Source organism: Tribolium castaneum, chromosome 9 (assembly GCF_031307605.1).
Source record: "Tribolium castaneum strain GA2 chromosome 9, icTriCast1.1, whole genome shotgun sequence".
NCBI classification, from domain to species: Eukaryota; Metazoa; Arthropoda; class Insecta; order Coleoptera; family Tenebrionidae; genus Tribolium; species Tribolium castaneum.
The window spans coordinates 1,770,092-1,788,623 of record NC_087402.1 but is presented as its reverse complement, the minus strand read 5'-3'; the positions used below and the strand labels follow the sequence as shown (position 1 = coordinate 1,788,623).

Sequence of the window (18,532 nt, the reverse complement as noted above, 5' to 3'; positions counted from 1 at the left end):
AGGCCGGCTCTGAAACCTGTCTAGTAATTTGACCAATAAAAATGCAAAAACCACCTCCTACTTGCTTATCAAGTGCGCAAAAAATTGCAAGACGATTGAAGCGTTTGTCATTGGATAGTGGTGGGAGATTGCACTCCCATATGTAAAGCAGACCAATCATAAGGCGATTAAAAGCGAACAAAAAACTGTTGTTTGATTATTTTGGAAATGTCGGCCAAACCAACTAGAAATTCGCTGTTCTCTATGAAAATGTCACGTTTTCTATTACACTTGGGTTCAAAAATCGTGGATCGATTTGTTTTTGTAAAAGATTGGTTCTCGCAATTAGTTCATGTTCAAACTCAAACATTTCGTAAGTTTTTTAGCAAAGGCATAATTGTTTTACAAGATTCTCTCACAAAACTCAAAAATGGACCAAATTGGGTCAAAATTTTTTTTATCTTTTAGTTATTACTTGAGCATTTGACATTTATGAGTTATGTTCATATTTAGACAATTTAATTGTTTTTGAAAAGCAGAAATTAACTATTTAACTATTAACATTTTTTATTTATTGTATTTTTTTTATGTTCTCAGGGTTCCAGTCTTTCAATTTTGTAGTTTCTTAGTGTTTCAATTGTCCAGATTTTAAGTTTATTTTCAATATTTCACCTTTTTATTTTCTTAATTTGTAATATTTCATATTTATTTCGTAATTTTTTGTTGTTTTACTTTTTCATAATTTCAGTTTTCAGTCTTACTTCGTAGTTCTATAGTTTTTTAATTTATCACTCAATAATTAGTCTTTATCTTTCTCTCTCTTTTTATCATTCTCTTTCTCTCTCTCACTCTTTCTTTTTACCATTTTGTTTCTCTTTCTCTTTCTCTTTCTCTTTCTCTTTCTCTTTCTCTTTCTCTTTCTCTTTCACTTTCACTTTCACTTTCTATTTCTCTTTCTCTTTCTCTTTCTCTTTCTCTTTCTCTTTCTCTTTCTTTTTCTCTTTCTTTTTCTCTTTGTCTTTCTCTTTCTCTTCTCTTTCTCTTTCTATTAACTATTATTAACAGTCACTATTTAAATAGTATCGCATATTAATCGCTTTCGAAAACAAGTTACTATAAAAGTTGATTAAAGAATAATTTACAGGGGTTATAATTACGGTCATATAATTTGCAGAAAATTAAAGAATAATTAATGATTAAAACTTTATGACCGTGCAGGACATTTTCTACCAGTGAGCAATTAACGATTCACTTATTATCTACAGATTATGGAGACATTTCGTATTTTTTATATTTCTATTGTTGAATAAAATAATACAAATTGGTTTATTGTTTGATTGGCAAATTTCATTGGCCTCGTGACAGACCCTGTGAATCCCCTGTAGTCCTACGAGGCGCTAAATGGAGCATCTGTCCTTATTTTCCAATCCTTGAGTTCCCTATTAGACCCAAAAATCCTTCGTTATCCTGTTGTCCTAGCCAGATTTTCAAGCAGAGGCATGATTTTTTTTGTATTTAAATTTCGTGTTTAAGTTTGATGGATGAAGTGCGCAAACGGCAATAACCAAGAGATAGTACGGCAACAATTTGAAAATTTAATAACGCCGGCGTAATCTAGACTGTAATAAAATTCGTTGGCGCGAGTTTTGCAATAGAGAAACTTTGCGACACAATAAAATTTCATAAATTATTTGAGACGACGAGATAATTGCCAGCTCCTTCCATCCACAACCCCTTTAGAAGAGAGTAAGCCCGCGTGAGAGTCACTTTAATATAACGGTGTTTATTATTGAAGAGCATTGCGCGAATCCGCATACAGAATACAAGATCCAATATTCATGAACCATAAGGACGGAAATTCCTCGCTGCAACATTAAAATCAATACAGGACACTATATGCCATAATATATCTGCAGTTCCCCATTTCCATAGAGCGGATTCCGTCGCCGCCGCCGCCGCCGCCGATTCGTTTCCATATCACTTTTAGGTAAAAAAACGAAACGCTCAGGTGTGAACGAAGGGCTCGCAAAAAATGACCCAAATTCGTACACCCTGTGAGAATCTATCGCCGAGCTGCCAAAACAGCCCTTGCGGCCCTGAACGCAAGAATGAGCCGTTTTTTAGGGAAAAAGACACATTATGTAGGTCGCAAGGTAGACGAAATCCCGTTTCCTGGGAACAATCGCGCACCGTTTTTTAAAACGAAACCTTTCAGCCCTTCGAAATTTGGGTTTTGTGAATGCAGAATTAGGGGATTTTCACCCGTATATCAATCACTGCGATCTATAAATTTGGGCCGAATCGTGAGAACTTGCGCGAAATTGTAAAGGTATGGAGAAAGTTTGGCAGTAATTAATTAATGAACCGATAGGATCGTCATAAATTATACCTACATAGTACACATTATAAAAGGGAAAATAAATTAGTACCTTAATATCGACGAACAAGTTCTTTCACTTCACATTTTTACAACTAGGTCTGCTAAACTGATGACTACTTAATTTATGACCGTGACTATGATTTGACACATACTTAAGTCTACTAATGGCATTTAAATTTATTCACATAAACACCGGACTTCTGGAACTGAAAATCTATAATTACGTGGAACGGGCGTGCATTGGGCGCGAGACCACTGTTTTTTTTTTTAATGAATTGTGATTTAGTTAAATTGGAACAATAATTACATGATTTACTGATTTTCGAGCGTTTTTGAACCAAAAAGCGAAAATTTTTCGAACTTCTGAGCAGGATTATGAGATAATGTTAAAAAAATTTCAAGAAATGCAAGAATTGGTCAAAAGTAAGATAAGAGATTTGTCGAATTAGTTTCAAAATGTTTTTTTTTTTGAGCTAAAAACTCGAAAATCGAGAGGTTACGATCAAAAGTGATATTCATTTTCTATTATTTAAGGGTTTTAGCTAAGGTTTTTCTCAAAACTCGAAAATTTTCAGCTGGGAATTTTTGAGAAATTTCCAAAATAAGAAAAAACAGAAAATTACAGGACAAAGACAAATTTTCAATGTGAGGACTTTTTTTCTGTGGCTGTTTTTTGCTTTTTAATATCTTCAAAGCAATTTAAACTTTATTTACAATTTTTGATGGTAAAGTTTGAGCTAGCGCTCTGTATTTAAATTTATTTGCCAAAAATCCTTCACATATCAGAAACTATAAACATCTAGACAAAGTAAGTTGATTTTTTTTGAGTTTTACTATCAATTTTAGAAAAAAACCTTTCAAAAAAATTTAGAATGGTGAAGGTTAAGCTACTGAATGTAACTTCTGCTCTCGGTATGTTGAAATATTTAAATAAATTTATTCAAAATTTAAGCCAAAAAAAAATTACAAAAATTGCAAAAATGATAATTATTACAACGAAGAATGTTTACCTACAATAAACCGTTTTTTTTGGTCAAGACTTTTATCGAGCAGAAACATTTTTTTAGCACATTGTTCTAAAGAAGAGCAATTATTTTGGGAAATTTCGTCAAAAATAAGCCAAAAAGTTTCGAATTCTCCTAAAATTGTTAACTTTTTTAAACTATATTGTACGATTTTCTCTATTTATTCAACGTCACGTTTCTGATTGGTGAATTTTATTGCTATTATTTAATTATTAAGTTTCATTAGTAATTCTGCAGTTTTCTTCACCGAACGCCTGGGATAAACTTTTCCTCAGAAATGCAATAAAAACATACAATGTGTTCAAAAATGGTTGTTTATCAAGATGACTATGTAATTCAAATTCAATGTGCCGCTTAGTCCAAATGACCATTGTACTAGTTTCTCTGTAGAATCTTTGAATTAACTTTATACTCATTTTTCGGCAAAGTTAATTGTTTCAAGTGTAGAGTTGTATTGATTTGTGTTTTATATTTCCGTGATTTTTGTTGTTGTATGTTTTTCGTTTTTGAATTCGCAGGCAGATTTTTTGCATCATTTTGACGGATCTGTCACTTTGACAATTTATATTAAGCGAGGCTCAAATATTCAAATAATTTTTATAAAAATAATAAGAAAACATTATTTTTGGTGATAGTTCCACAAAAATTGTGTTGGGTAAACTTCGGTGGTCATTTTTTTGCCCCTTTGGTCATTGTCATCTTTTTGAGCATTTCTCGGAAACATCTGAATAGTTTAGTACCTTTCACGATGCATCATAAATTTTCATTTCAACTATACCACGAACGATCAAGGTTGAATAATTAAATTCGCCTTTTTACCTGCTCCACTCTGCATATTCATAAGCTTTGATTTCTCTCTTCCACCAGTTTGAGGCTTTATTACACTATACTTAGGTTTTGATAATGGTAATTATCAGTTAGCTGACCCGGCTGAAGCATCCCGACCGTTGTAGCGTCGCCATTTTAAACCGATTTAAACATTATGTAATATGAGGCACGTGTCGGCGGTTGGCTCGTTAGAATTGTAAATGACACAACCCTTTGACAATTGGATTCGTTGCAGAGATGCTGAATGGGGCGCGTGGCGCAAGGGTCCCATAAACCCGACCATATCCGCTGCATGCACTCACCTTAATTTACCATCATAAAGCGAAAGACGATCCATCCGTCCGTCCTCGTCTCGCGATATCAAAACGATAAACGGCCAATAGAGAGCCGTTTTAAAATAAAATATCTCGCAGCTTGCCACCCCTATCGGTGTTAAGGGTAGAAAGATTCGCATTGGTGCATATCTAATATGGCGCGGCTGCGCGAACTCGCTGCCTGCATATCAAATCTGAATATGCGTACATCAGGCAAAAACGGCGATAAAAAACAAGCGTCGCGACGCCCAGACTACGCCTCTTTCGATATTAAGCCGCTCGATGGATCGTTATAATGCAATCTCGGACCTCACCTGAAAGCGCCTTCATTACGCTAAAACGGAAAGCTGGTTCCTTTATTCTAATACCGACGCTTTCCATAAACTATAAGAGACCGCTATCATAAATCAGCAATATTACGGACTCTTCACCCGAGTTTTTAATTTGGGCGAGAGGGGTCGGGATTTCTTTCTCATTGTGATCATTTATCATTATTGCATTAATAACATTAAAACCGTTTTTTAATGTAGGGGTTAAAATGGCTCAAAGTGATTCGAATTAAGCCATTAAATGCAATAAAAAGTTATATCAAAATGTTAATTGAGGTGACGCTGATGGTAACATTATACTCTCATTAACATTAAAAGTGGGTACATAAACGGACGTGTTATTTGGTATTAAGGGGCCGTTTTGAATGCTGATTTTATAACATCCTTAATTATTTCAAGTCTGTATTTTCTGTAAATTCTTTGAATGGTCGTAGATAAAATTGTCTAACACGTGACTTATCGTGGTCATTACAAAAAGGGATAATTCTTCGGGCTATATTGTTGTTGATCCAAAAGTTTTATGAATAGCTGTGTAAGGGAGGGTGTTTGGGACGACACGCGTACTTTGAAATACTTCAACAGTGGTAGGTACTGATTTACGGCACGATCGTTATTATAAGGATAGTAACTTCATTACTACACTAAGACTAAATAAACATATGCAGTCAATATTTCGAAGTCAATTAATAAAAACCTGATTAATTTTTGAGACAAAATGTACCAATCATATCTACTTAACTGTAATTTTTTATGACAAAATTATGCAAAATTAATAAAAAAACGGAGATTAATTTAATATTGTAATAATTGATCAAAAAATACAGTTCACTTTTATCGATCTTTTAATACTAGAGGCAGGTATGTTTTGGGATTTAGTTTCTCAAGAAATTTTGGGTTTGTTTTGTTTTATGAAAAAATAATTCATACAAACTTGGTTGTATTCAATTCTGTGAATACATGTTTTAGAAAATCATTACCGAAATCATGAAGATTGTTTAAATGTAACCATGTCTTTAAAATTAACAATAAATACAATCTTGAAGAAAGCTTATTACAAATATATACAGGAATATCTCGATCTTGGTCAAATACCACGTCTTTAGTCGAAAATTAAGAATCTGATAAATCCGGCTCGAAGGACCAAAAGATGTATTTGTGAATAATTTTAGACTGTATTATATGATGAGTGATTACAATATTAAAACAAACTCTGATTGATAGAAAAGGCCATTTTTATTTATTTTTTTTAAATATGACGGCTTCGGCTTGTTACAAAACTATATACTTACCTCTAACGCAAAAAAAAATTCGGCAAAACGAAATTATTGAATTGAAACTACTTTCAATCAATTTCTTATTAGATATTATTTTATTAATAAACTAAAATGATTTAAGGCCATTTTGAAATATTTTTTGTTACGCAATTGTTTCTACTTTGTAGAGTATTATTTGTTTCTTGTTTAATTGTTAATTTAACTGTTTTTTGTTTTATAAAAATGTTTACTTTTTCTTTTGAGATTCCGTCGTATACCGGTTTCACTGTATTTATCTTTTGTATGTTTTATTCTTAATTTTTTCTACACATTTGTTGAAATATATTATTTCTTAATTATTTAAATAAGTTAATACATATTTAGTATTTAAATTTAAAAAAATAAAGTTTTAAATAATTAAATTTTACTTATGTAAATTAGTAATAATAGATGAAGTTATAAATAACAAAAGCAATTTATGTTTAATTTTAAATGCTTTAGAATTTGCGTGATTATCATAAATTCGGTGTGGCTATTTACATTTATTTTTTACACGTTTAATTACACCAAATCTAAATGAACAAATAGCAACTTGATTAAAGGAGATAAGTGTACAAAAATTTTCGTGTAAATGCAAATTACACGTATTGTAATGTAAATGTAATAAAAAAATAATAGTTCTAGTTATTACGATGCTTATAAATCGAAAACTAGAAATTTACGTTTGAACCTTCCGGAGTGGTAATTTTTGTGGAGAATAATAAGTCCATAAATTAGGATTAAGTAAGAAGCAATTATAAAAGTGCAAATTTTCGTCTGATTATTAAAATAAGTTTCTGTTATTAATTATTAGAATAGGAGATGCGCGCTTCATCTTCATTAGCGGGCCATTAAAATGAGCGATTTAATAGCATTTTTTGAATGAATTATGTAAATAGTGGTCCGAATAGTGGTGGTTATAAAATAATCCCGAATGGCATTTTATTGATTTAGTGCGCCATTAAAATCAGCAGCTCGAAGAAAAAGGAGGAACAGTAATCCTTTTGCTCCTATACATATATTCACATAAATACATACATAAGATGTAGAATAAATAAATAATCCATACAATTTATATACTATTGTATATCGGAATATGGCGTTCGTTGATTGGCGGAGGCCGGGCCCCACCACCCGGAGGCCCGGATTCGGATCCCCCTCCATCCGATCTCAGCATCCTACCGATGCAAATACGCGTTGTTATACGGCTATAGACGGTAGCGCCGTCAGCACGGCAAAGAACGCAATCTGTGGCCATTTCAGTGCTCCAACCCTTAATGCCATCATCACCCCCGTGTAGTGACAGTGCCGACATATCACAGTGCAGTGCACGATGCCCGAGTGAGCTCGCCCTCAATGAAGATATCGAATCTGGCGGATTTTAAAAGTGACACGGTCCGGAGGTGGGTCGAGTCGAACCCGTCACCCACCCTCCAGAACCTCGACACCCCCAAGTCCGCCAAGAACAACAACAACAACAACACCATCGAGTTCTGGCACCGGCAGACCGCCGACGACATGCCCATGTTGCTCCACCAGCCGCCCTCGCACGTCCTCCTCGCCGGCCACGAGACCGACCAGCCCCTCGACTTCACCATGTCCAAGTTCAAGACCAAGGCGGCGACCACGGTGGCCTCCCAGCTCAAGAGCTTCGCCGCCCAGCAGCACATGATGCTCAACGGGGTGTACTTTAACCGCAACAACAACAAGGGTTTCACGCGCGGCTCGAGTCCGTCGAGTAGCTCCGAGGAGGAGGGCGTCGGGCCGCCGACGGAGGAGTCCCCCAGGTCCCTGCCGCCGAGCCCCGCACCCCGCGCCGACGGTGAGCATACCTGACATGTGTTATTGGCCGTTTTTTGACACCTGCACCTCGCAGGTAGAACGGGCGCTTGCAAAAGTGGGATCTTTCACGTTTTCTAAACATGTCCTATTCACTATTTAAATCTATTTGGCCGGCTCGGGTAATTATAGTCATTGCGGGCGATTGCTTTCGAGGAACATTTCGTCACATGACTGAGACAATAAATTCGGGACTAAACCGCAATGCACCTGCGGGAACGTTAGTAATTAGTAACGGACGCAACTACGAAACTGCGAATTTATAAAGCGAAGGCACCGAAGCCGGCCTTTGTTTTCGGTGATTTGGCGGCAGGTACCATTCGGAATGGCCTAGGCCACCGACACTGAAGATTAGTTGTGGTAAGGCCGGGACAGCCAGATTCAGCTGAGTCATACACACCGAAAGAAATGAATTATAATAATGAAATAAATTGGATGTATTAATGGTTCATTATTAGTTTTCAGTGAGTGATGATAATGGTCATTATTATCGGGCCATTATCCGATCGGAGAATTATTTGCATGTCTTGGAACAGCCCGGCCTCAGCGTTTAGTCAATGATATGTAAACGTTCGCGTAATTGATGTATTTAGCTGTAGGTATAGCTGATATTATAATGAATGTTGCCGTCAAATTAACGGCTAATGCACACGCTTTTGCATAAATTTACATGGGAAAAACGACCCACGATCGATGGGATAAACGCTCAAAATACACAACCAGCCTCAGTTTTTCCGCGAAAACGATTTTTTTACAAGACAATTGTTGCATCTGTCAATACACACATTATTCTTACGTGCTTTTCAGAGATTCTCACTTTATGGTATTATTGACTCATATACTGCAACAAACATGGCAGTTCCGTTACTCAATTTTTTATGTTCTTACTTGTTAATAGCGGGCAATAAAATCACTTACAACGCTAGTCGTGATTTTGATATTTTACATCGTTATTGCAGAATTTATTGTTACAATAAGACTCTCACAAAATAATGCACAATTCCTGCCTTGACCCGAAAAACATACTTCTTTAAAATTTTGCAGTTGTGGACTTATTCAAGTTTTTCAAAAATGATACAATGATACAAAGAATGTATTTTTTTATATGAGATTTGCTAAGAAAAAATAATACTACTTTTAAAACGCTATACCTACCTAAGTATTTATCACCCACTTGCTAAGCTAAATATTTGATATGCTAGACGTGAATATCTGTTTAAAATCCATCTTTTTAAAGAACTAGAGTTTATTTTGAAAAGGTGGAATAAATAAATCCAGTGGCTTTATTAATAAAAAGTGTAGTTGCCTATTTTTTTGCATTCGCTCAGATATTTGCATTTATTTTTTTTTAATATAAATAATTTTTAGTAGTACAGTGGAACCCAATTATAACAATCACCCAAAGAATTTGTTCGTTATAACCGATCGTCGTCATAAGAAATAACTTCAAGTTAAATGAGTTCTAAAGTTTGTCAAATATAAAGGAAATAAAGTATTCATCTATTTTGTTAAAAAAAAAACAAAATTACATGATTATATGGCAAATATTCTATTTATTTACTTATTTTTGTTTGTACTTAACATTTTAGCTGTTTTCAAGAAATGTATACTTTTTGAAATCTTTCTGCAATATCTCAAATGTTTATAAGAACGTAACAAAAGTGCACGTGCACGTTAAAAGCGAGTGTTCGTTTGTTAAAATCGAATTTCTTTGTTACTTTAATATAGGACTTTACACCAGGACTTTTAATTTTGTTCATTATATTCGAACGTTCGTTAAAAAAGCCGGATTCGTTATAACTGAGTTTTACTGTATTTAACACCCACTTGCTAAGTTAAATAAAAACAATTTTTGATGTGAAGATATGGTATATATTTTTTACCTATTTTTTTCCTTTCAAAACTATTAAAAATATATTTGTGTTTGTTCAAACTAGTAAAAAAGTAAACTAATAAAGATTTTTTCTAATCAATATAAAAAAATAAAAAAAAAATGTCACGTTTTATTGATTAAATTAAAATTTGAGCAAAACGCCTTTTTGAATTTTGTTTGTTTGTACACACCACGTACAAATGCATTGCAAAATTGCAATAATTAATATTATGGATACGTTCCAGTGGCATTTATCTAATTAAAACTTTATTGGATTACCTTTTCGGGCGAATTTTATTAGCCATGATTAATTATTCAGCTACTTGACATTCGAAACAAAAGCGGGCAACTCCTTGCAGCAAAACATGCCAAGTGTTACAATACAATATTAAACTTTTCCCAATTTGTCATTCATCATAAAATAGGTCTCCACCTTTTCATACCAAAAAAACAAAAAAGCCGTTTTATTAAAATTCACCTAGCATACTCCACCAAATGTGTTTCGCTTTCTTTTTAAGGCCGTAAGAATTTATATTTCAATGACAATAGCCGCATGCAAAAAAGCGACTGACCTTAAATGGCTTTTTAGGCCCCGACAGCTGGACTCATCCTTACCTCCATTTCTATGGAACCCTGAAGTTTTATTTGACACCGATCAGCATTTGTTGGGCGCCAAAGCTTGCGATGGAATGTTTCGTTAGTTGATAATTGTTTTATGCTTGCGGCTGCATTACTGCATCCTTAAATTGTCTTTTATTGCTGTTTATCCGATTGTAAAACATTTTTTGCCATAATCGCAAAAACGGTTATTTTATGCGAGCACAACAAATTATTTGAATTTTATACTTTCAAGTCAAGTCAGCTAAATATTTATATTTTGTAAATTTACCAGGAACAACTTACTGGTTGAAAAACTAAATTACAGAATGTAGCCAACGTATAATTAAAACCAAATTTTTGAAATTATTTCGCTCGTTTATTTCTAGGTGTAGTCGCGTGTTTTCATTTGTGGTCCATAAGCCTTTCTCTTTTGCATGTAAATCTGGTCTGGGTCGATCGTACAACTAAATGAAATGTCTTTTGTGCGATTTAATTGGTTAATAGCAATTATTTTGTGTGTTTTCTTTGTTGCATGATGCGAGGTTAAATATGATCGGAAAGAATCGCCCAACTCGCATAAATCAAAGACGGTATGCAAAACATAAATATTTTAATTTGTGGGAAGGCGTAACGTGTGTGTTATAACACGTCTGAAAAGAAATATTGTTCAGGTTTGTAATGTGGCAGCAGAAACCGAAGAAGATTCAAATATAATTCTACTGTTGTCTAATTAGATTATAATTGGTGATACGCTACAAGAAATTGCTTTCAAATCTTTCCGTTCGTTTTTTAACACTTTACTGATGGAAATTTTTGTTCCAGAGCTGGCAAACTCTCCGGTGACACCGTCGGGGGAGAAGCAATACGGTGAGTTAAAAAAGGCCCCATAAAGCGACTTTCTAAATTTCGGCAGAAAATTTGCAATCGTTTACGATAAGCTATCAATCTCAATTGGCTTTCCCTTATTTGTAAAGCAGTTTTTTACCCTTGTGACAAAATATTCAGCTTGTAAAAGTGTCATAACCTCGGGGGGTAGGCATTTTATTGAAAGGGATCGCGTGTTGAAGAAACCCCGACGTCTCAAGGGCCGCAACAGGTTTAAATGTTCTTTCATAACACACACATATACATATCCGCGGGGAAAAGCTCCCTCAAATCGGGTTAGGGATCCTTGTAGCGGCTAAAAGGCCACAAATCGCTTTTAATTTCGCTCCTGAATATTCATCGAGATTTAAATTTCAAATGATTTATTAGCCATTTGCATAATCAGAATTAAGTATTTAACTAGTTAATTTGGAAATTCCTCGTTGGTTTGTTCCATTGTGGACGTTTCTGAGAAATTAATTTGGGGCTCGTAAAAAACTTCCTTGATTTCGCATGCGATACCCACCCTAAACCGTCTTTTCGCTTCTTTACCTGGCCCTAACTAATGAGAAAAATCTCAAGACGCGTCTACCTGACCGGGAAAAAATGGCGCCAAACGGCGATCAATTTGCAGAACTGGACGTTTTCCTTCCGGTTAACTAACACAATCATTCAAAGAGCTGGATTTGCGTATTGTGCTAATAACCCTCCGGTCGGAGGAAATTAGAGGAACGCATTGTTTATTTTCGTAATTTGTTTGAGACAATTTTTTGGCCGCTTTCTGGTGTTTTTTATCGCCCATCTCGGCCATAATAACACTGCCTCTGCAGTCAGCTGCCTTGCTATATGACTTAATGCATTTTAAAATATGTCGGGTTTCGCAGGTAAAAATGAACGGACAGCGTGTATCCGTAAAAAGTCGCCGTCTTAAACACATTTCGCTACCACATTACGACGTAATTTGCTTATTAATACAATTATTATGAAAGGGCCGCCGAATAATTGACGGGACCTCTTAATACCACCGTCATTAGCATCACGAAAAAATCCTAATGCTCTCTCACCGAACGCAATTTTAATACTAAAAGCCATTGTAAGAGGCAATTATACACCGACGGATATAAATATGCATGTAACGCCTTGATGTGTATCGGCAATGCCAAAAATTTTAATTCGTGCTCGAACACTGCTTTCGCAGCAAACGCAGCCTTTGCCGAATTTGTCTAAATGATTTAAAACTCACGTTTTTACGGTTAGCACGGATCCGAATCAGATAAACATCATTCCCTCCAAATACACATCCAATTTAAATTACTAAACACATGCTCACTAGCCCGCTTTTAATATTTATAATAATTTTAATGACAGCGACCCTCGTTAAAATTCGAGATCGTTAAGTTTAAAACGATTAATTAACGCACGATTTTATTGTTTGGACGCCCGAATTTAAAATAAAAACATACATCTGTAACCAGGAAAATTCATTAGCTAGACAATGGTGGCGTTCTCGGTACGCAGTGTGATAATTCCCCGTAATATTCGCTCCTAATGCGATTTTTTCCATATTTTGAGTGCGATTTTTTGCCGGCACGACATTACCGTGTTTGGCGGGCGCTAAAACCGGCGCAAATTTTCCAAACAATCACAATTAGCCGTCGATAAATGACCTGAATCAGACGCAAAGGTTAAAATAAAACCATGAATGAATGAATAATATTCAGCTTTGTTTGCTTAACGATCGTGGGAAAAGTAGTGCTGAATAAAATCTTTTCTTGTAATTACCATTTGTAAATTATAGCAAAAACTGGCTGCTCGTAATTTCCATAAACAATTCTGTAAATTACGATTCTGTAAACGGAAACAATGCAGTTTGATGATTGGTCAAGTCGGCAAAAAATTGATTTGGTTGTAACAAGTGTCAAAAAATCCGGTGGTAAAATTAGTAGTCTGCGGTCACGCTTTAGCGGCCGCAGTCAAATTTGTTAAACCAGCGTAACATTATCTAGCTTTATACAAACATAAACAAAATTATTAAATTAAAATGTTATGGTGGTAGGTGTTACGGCATGATTGTCACATCTTGCGGCATTAAAATCAAATTAGCTTAATTTCCGACTAGAGGTTTCTTTTCGTTATTTTTGTATCACACAAGATACGCAAATTAACTTGGAGCAAATATCGTGCGATTTCCTATTGAAAAAAGAGAAGAGCGCCGGACTTTCACTCGAATAATCAGCGGTGTACTCTCTTATTTATTTACGAGGATTATGTAACGCCGAAATCGCCTCTTTGCCAACGATTATTTTAATCCCTTCTTGTTCTGTGTAATGTTATTAATTTGCCAAATAACTGTACCAAATTTATTTCGAACATAATTCTAGCAATTTGATTTTTTCCCCTTGTTAACACGCTTATTAGTAACTTGAACTGTTCCGCGACCTACACTCTGCAATTGTAATCACGAAAAATTGGGATTTAATTCGGAAGCTTCACTTGATTGTATTAATTTTCCAAATTTTTCCCCCTGACTGAACACTTATTATAATCATTGTTTTCGGTTCTAATCGGCATTAGCGTAACTAAACAACTTTCGTTTCACGTTTTTAATTATACGATTTGTGCAATTGCTAAAAATATGTAATCAGTCTACAGAGCGACGCTGCAAAGTGGAAGTTTTCTGTCGTGTCCTCATTAGCACATTTTCATAGATGATTTTTTGGGGTACTTGCACAACTCTTTAACGCTTTCGTTGCTTCCAAACGCACAATTAGATGGTTTAAGTTCTTTATTTAGAGACAATGGTGATTTTTTCAATAATTATACGGGGAAAAGTCAATTCACGTTAGTTGTATTAGAATAATTACAATGATTGTAGTGCTTTTCCTGATTCACATACAAATCTGCATAGCTGGGCAAATGGCCGTCCAATCATCTGTTATTAGATTAATAATTTCGACTTTTAATTAAGAACAATGAGAATAGGTTTTGTGCGCTTTATTAGAAAGTGCTAATTTCAATTCATTAGTTTAATAGACATGACAGGTGAGTTTGATAAAGTCCTTATGTAAATTGCAAATTTTATTCCTAATGGAGCTTATGCTAAATAATGAGATAATTACAAATCAAGCATTGTATTTATCAGAATTGCGGAAACGGGGCAATCAGTCATTCTGTCTGTTTTTGTGTGAACTTTGCAAGAAAGCATCAAGATGCAGCGACCTACCCCTGTTTGTCGGTTGGGTCAATTAAAAAGTCAGCAAATTAATTTCTTACGGCAGAAAGAGATTAAACTCGTAACTAATTCAAGCCATAAGTTTCTAACCGAACGAGAATCTATGTAATAGGCACGTAGTTAATATACAATAATATTTTTTTAATCGCTGCAACGAGATATAATTACGATTCTTGAAGTTACCCGACCCTAAAAGTGAATATCTTTTAATTGCGGCGTGCTATTAAACGACCTTTAACGATTCAGATCATCAACAAATCATCGTCTCTGATGGGTGTAATTTTTACCGGTCTTGTTAACTGGTGAATTTTTGTACGTGAATAATAATAGCACACGGTGTATTTTTGACGGTTTTTTAATACATAAAAGATAATTTGATGTCGCAAAACTCACTCACGGATAGTTACCTTGGATAATATTCACCCGCGTTCCTTCTCGTCCGGTACTAGACTTTGTTAATTTTAATTCCCATCGGATTCACAAAGGTGCAGCTAATCCCCAAATCACTTTTATGGATATGAGCAAACTTTTAGAAAACTAGACAAGTTGCGTCGTTCCATTCATCAATCTCGTGTCTTATAACTGAAAAACTTGGCGAAAGAGTTAGCGGAGTGCATTCGGGATTATGCACTTGTTGCACTTTATCTATTCACGGCAAGCCAACCAATAAGTTTTATGAAATGGAACTTTGTGTGCAAGGTCCCCTATAATTCGTAAATTTATCGTAAAACTTTGTTGTTCAAATGAGTTTTAAGAAACTCAAAAAATGAACATTATAACATATTTTTTCCAAAACTATTAAAATAAGATTTTTGGTTTAATTTTTCGAATGAACAAAACTCGGAGTTGTTTTGAAAATTCAATAACATCGCTTTTTTTCAAACTGGAACTAAGAATGCGAAAGGAAACTGTAAAAACATAAATAACGTTTGATTTTGCCAATTTTTGCTGACTTGCCAATAAATTTAGTCAAGTAATAAGTAATAATAAAGAGTTACATTGAAAAAAAAAACATACCATTATTATTATTATTATTATTATTATTATTATTATTATTATTATTATTATTATTCTCGCCTGTCTTTCTGTGGTATGTAGAAATAAATACACTGATGAAATTATATAAAAATACGGTGACTTATTTGATATTTTTAAAAATATTTGGACGAATTATTTCTTGTAAAATGTTTTTTCAAAATTTGTCTAGAAAAATATTATGGTCTGTGTTCGATAATTCCTTTCAGCAACGAACTAATAAATAATAAAATATACCTTGTATATTTTTTTACTTATTCTTTTTATTTATCCACTAAGTACTAATAGCCAGTTTTATACATTTTGTACAGTCAAGGCCACTTTCTTTGTCATCCCCTTCGTGTCAATTTGACCGAGTTCGACGGTCGAACTATGCCGAACGGACGTGATGGAGGTGACAAAGAAAATGTCTCTGACTGTACATAATACAGTAACGTTCGTTAACAACGAACCACAAAAAAATTACTGTTTTTACAGTTTTCTAAAACTGATGTTTGTTTGAAAATTATTATATTTGACTTTTAAAAAAACAATAACTTTTAATTTTCATTTATTTGTATCACTTTTAGATAGTCAAATTAAAAGTCTAATGTTTTACTATTTTCTATTCAACAATATCCCGGTAATTTTTGTAGTCTAATGTTATTATTACGGAATGAAAGAGCTTTTTTGTGCCGTCTGTAGAACAAAACCGGCAAATTGTTGCAAGATAGGGATGTTTTTAACAGATTTAACAGAGAATTTAAAATAAACGTTTAAAAATTATTGAACTACAGTAAAACCTTTTAATAACGGAAACTGATGGGGAACCTTCGATTGTCCGTTGTGGAGAAGTGTCCGCTAATGGGAGGTTTCACTGTCATACAGTGTGTTGGGGAATGGATTAGCGATATTTTATCATCAGTTTATCATCATCATTTTTTATTATTTTTTCGAAAAATCTATACTTTTTTCAAAAATCTTATTTATCTATTTGTTGAGAGCCACTATGTGGTTTGTCGTAGTTTGCTAAACTTGTAGAAATAATCTCATTTTTCTGAATTTTTTTGTGATTTATTGGCTTATTTTGTAAGAAATTTTGCGCAATATTTGATTTTTTGCTAAATAAATGCTTAGAAAAGGTAAATTTTTGCTCATTTTTGACCAAATTTAGTGATATTTTTTCGTTAAAACAGGAAGAAACACTTAATTTTTTTTAAATAATAATTCTGTGATGTATTGGCTCACGGACGTTTTTTAATAGTCTTGCTAACATGTGCAAAATAAAGTTTGTTTAATGGGAAAGTGTATTAGTTAACAATTTACATACATGAATGAATCTGTATTGTTTTTGCCCTGATTTTCTCCTTTATTGTCGTTTAGTTGGAAGAGCTGGTCATTAAAAAAATGATTTTTTCCAGTACGTAGTTATAAAGGGATTAAAATGTCAATAATGTATTATCCGATTGGAGCCGAGTAATAGACTTTTGCTAATAATTTAAAAATAATAGCATGTACGCAAAATCTTAATGTTTTTTAACATTTGTTGTATCAATGTCGTGAAAATCCGCGTTTTAATTGGGTCGCTTTTTGCCGCTTCTTGAAAATCCAGACTTGTTTTTAATAAGTCGGAGTAATTACACACTTAGTATGCATCGTCCGATTGCGGGAAAAAGTGGAGCAAAAATGGTATTTGTATGTGACTGTAGACGTTACCGTTTAAAATATTCATTAGATTTCCCTTCTCAGTTAATTAAGAGGCGTCCTTCTCGTCTAGACTATGACCGGAAAGTCCGAAATCTGCATCACTCTCATCATGCACATCCGGATCGTAATGAGTATGCACGACTTCACATCGCTTCTGAATACGATGTGTCCGTTTTAATTGCGCTGTGGAATAGCTAATAATGAAATTAACGAATCACAGGTGCACTTCCGGTGGGGTTGTCATGCAATAGAGAGACGTACTTTTACCGAATTACTTGGAACTGCCTCAAATTATACCGTACATGCCGTTTTATTTAAAACGCTTCGAGTTTCAACAGTAATCGATTTAATGACATTCATTTGGGAAAAACTGCGCTATAATTTTTCACATGGCTTTTTCCGGGGATTCGTGCAGACTTCTTCTTCACGGGAGATACCGATCTATGCGTGCAGTTTTTGATATTATGCAAAGCATTGGGAGAAATTAAACATACGCAAATGACCAACGCAACTCATGCATGCATCCATCATTAACTACACCACTCTACAAACGTTTTGGAACCAAGAATTGGAAATAAAAAAATTGTTAAATTCTGTTCGCTTGAAAATTTCGGTCATGTCGTGCCCGGTCCGATAATTAACCAATTCCCAACGGATGATAGTTTTACACGAAACCGTTGCATAAGCTGATCTTCCTCATTATAAGCAACAAATTTGTCTTCCGAGAATTCATTATTCTCGGTTTCATGACTAAACCCCCATAAAACATTAAATTATATGCTTAGGACCTACTTACCGCCAGGCCACTAAAACTATAAACAAAAAATTCTTATGGGATTCTAACGACGGCCATACTAATTGATATTAGAGCCTCTGTTTCGTTGATGACATTTTTTCCATCCGAGACAACGTTGATTATTGAGTTGGTAACTTTTACCGCTCGGATCATTTGATTGCATAATTCATTCAAGTTTATTGTTTAGTTGCAGGCTTTCGGAGAATAAAATGAGCCAAACGAAACGAGTTTCATTCCGAGATGCGCTCTAGCTTAGGCAGGGGGCTTCCGTTCCGGTGTTTACCCACAATTCTATGCGAAGCTGGCACGATTTTTAGTCAAATTTTTCCGCGACAATTATCATAAATATTGTCAAAATGGAAAAGCCCATTAATAACTTTAAAAATTGATTTAAAATTATATTGTCTCGCCGATTACGTAAGTACGCAAAATTTCAGTTCATTCGGACCACAGGAGTTTT

At 34.4% G+C, this 18,532-nt stretch overlaps 1 protein-coding gene across 2 annotated transcripts in view; it reads left to right on the top strand.

Annotated features, from left to right (window-relative positions):
- Positions 1 to 7,331: 7,331 nt before the first annotated feature.
- Positions 7,332 to 18,532, top strand: part of LOC656845 (nubbin) — a 47,371-nt gene continuing 36,170 nt past the window's right edge. Inside the window, exons 1-2 of one of the 2 annotated variants that reach the window (XM_064358784.1) lie at positions 7,332 to 7,969; positions 11,282 to 11,326. In XM_064358784.1, the coding sequence (XP_064214854.1) occupies positions 7,504 to 7,969; positions 11,282 to 11,326 (511 nt within the window). In that variant the 5' untranslated portion in view covers positions 7,332 to 7,503. The remainder of the gene's footprint in view (positions 7,970 to 11,281; positions 11,327 to 18,532) is intronic. The other variant, XM_064358785.1, reaches the window with a different exon arrangement.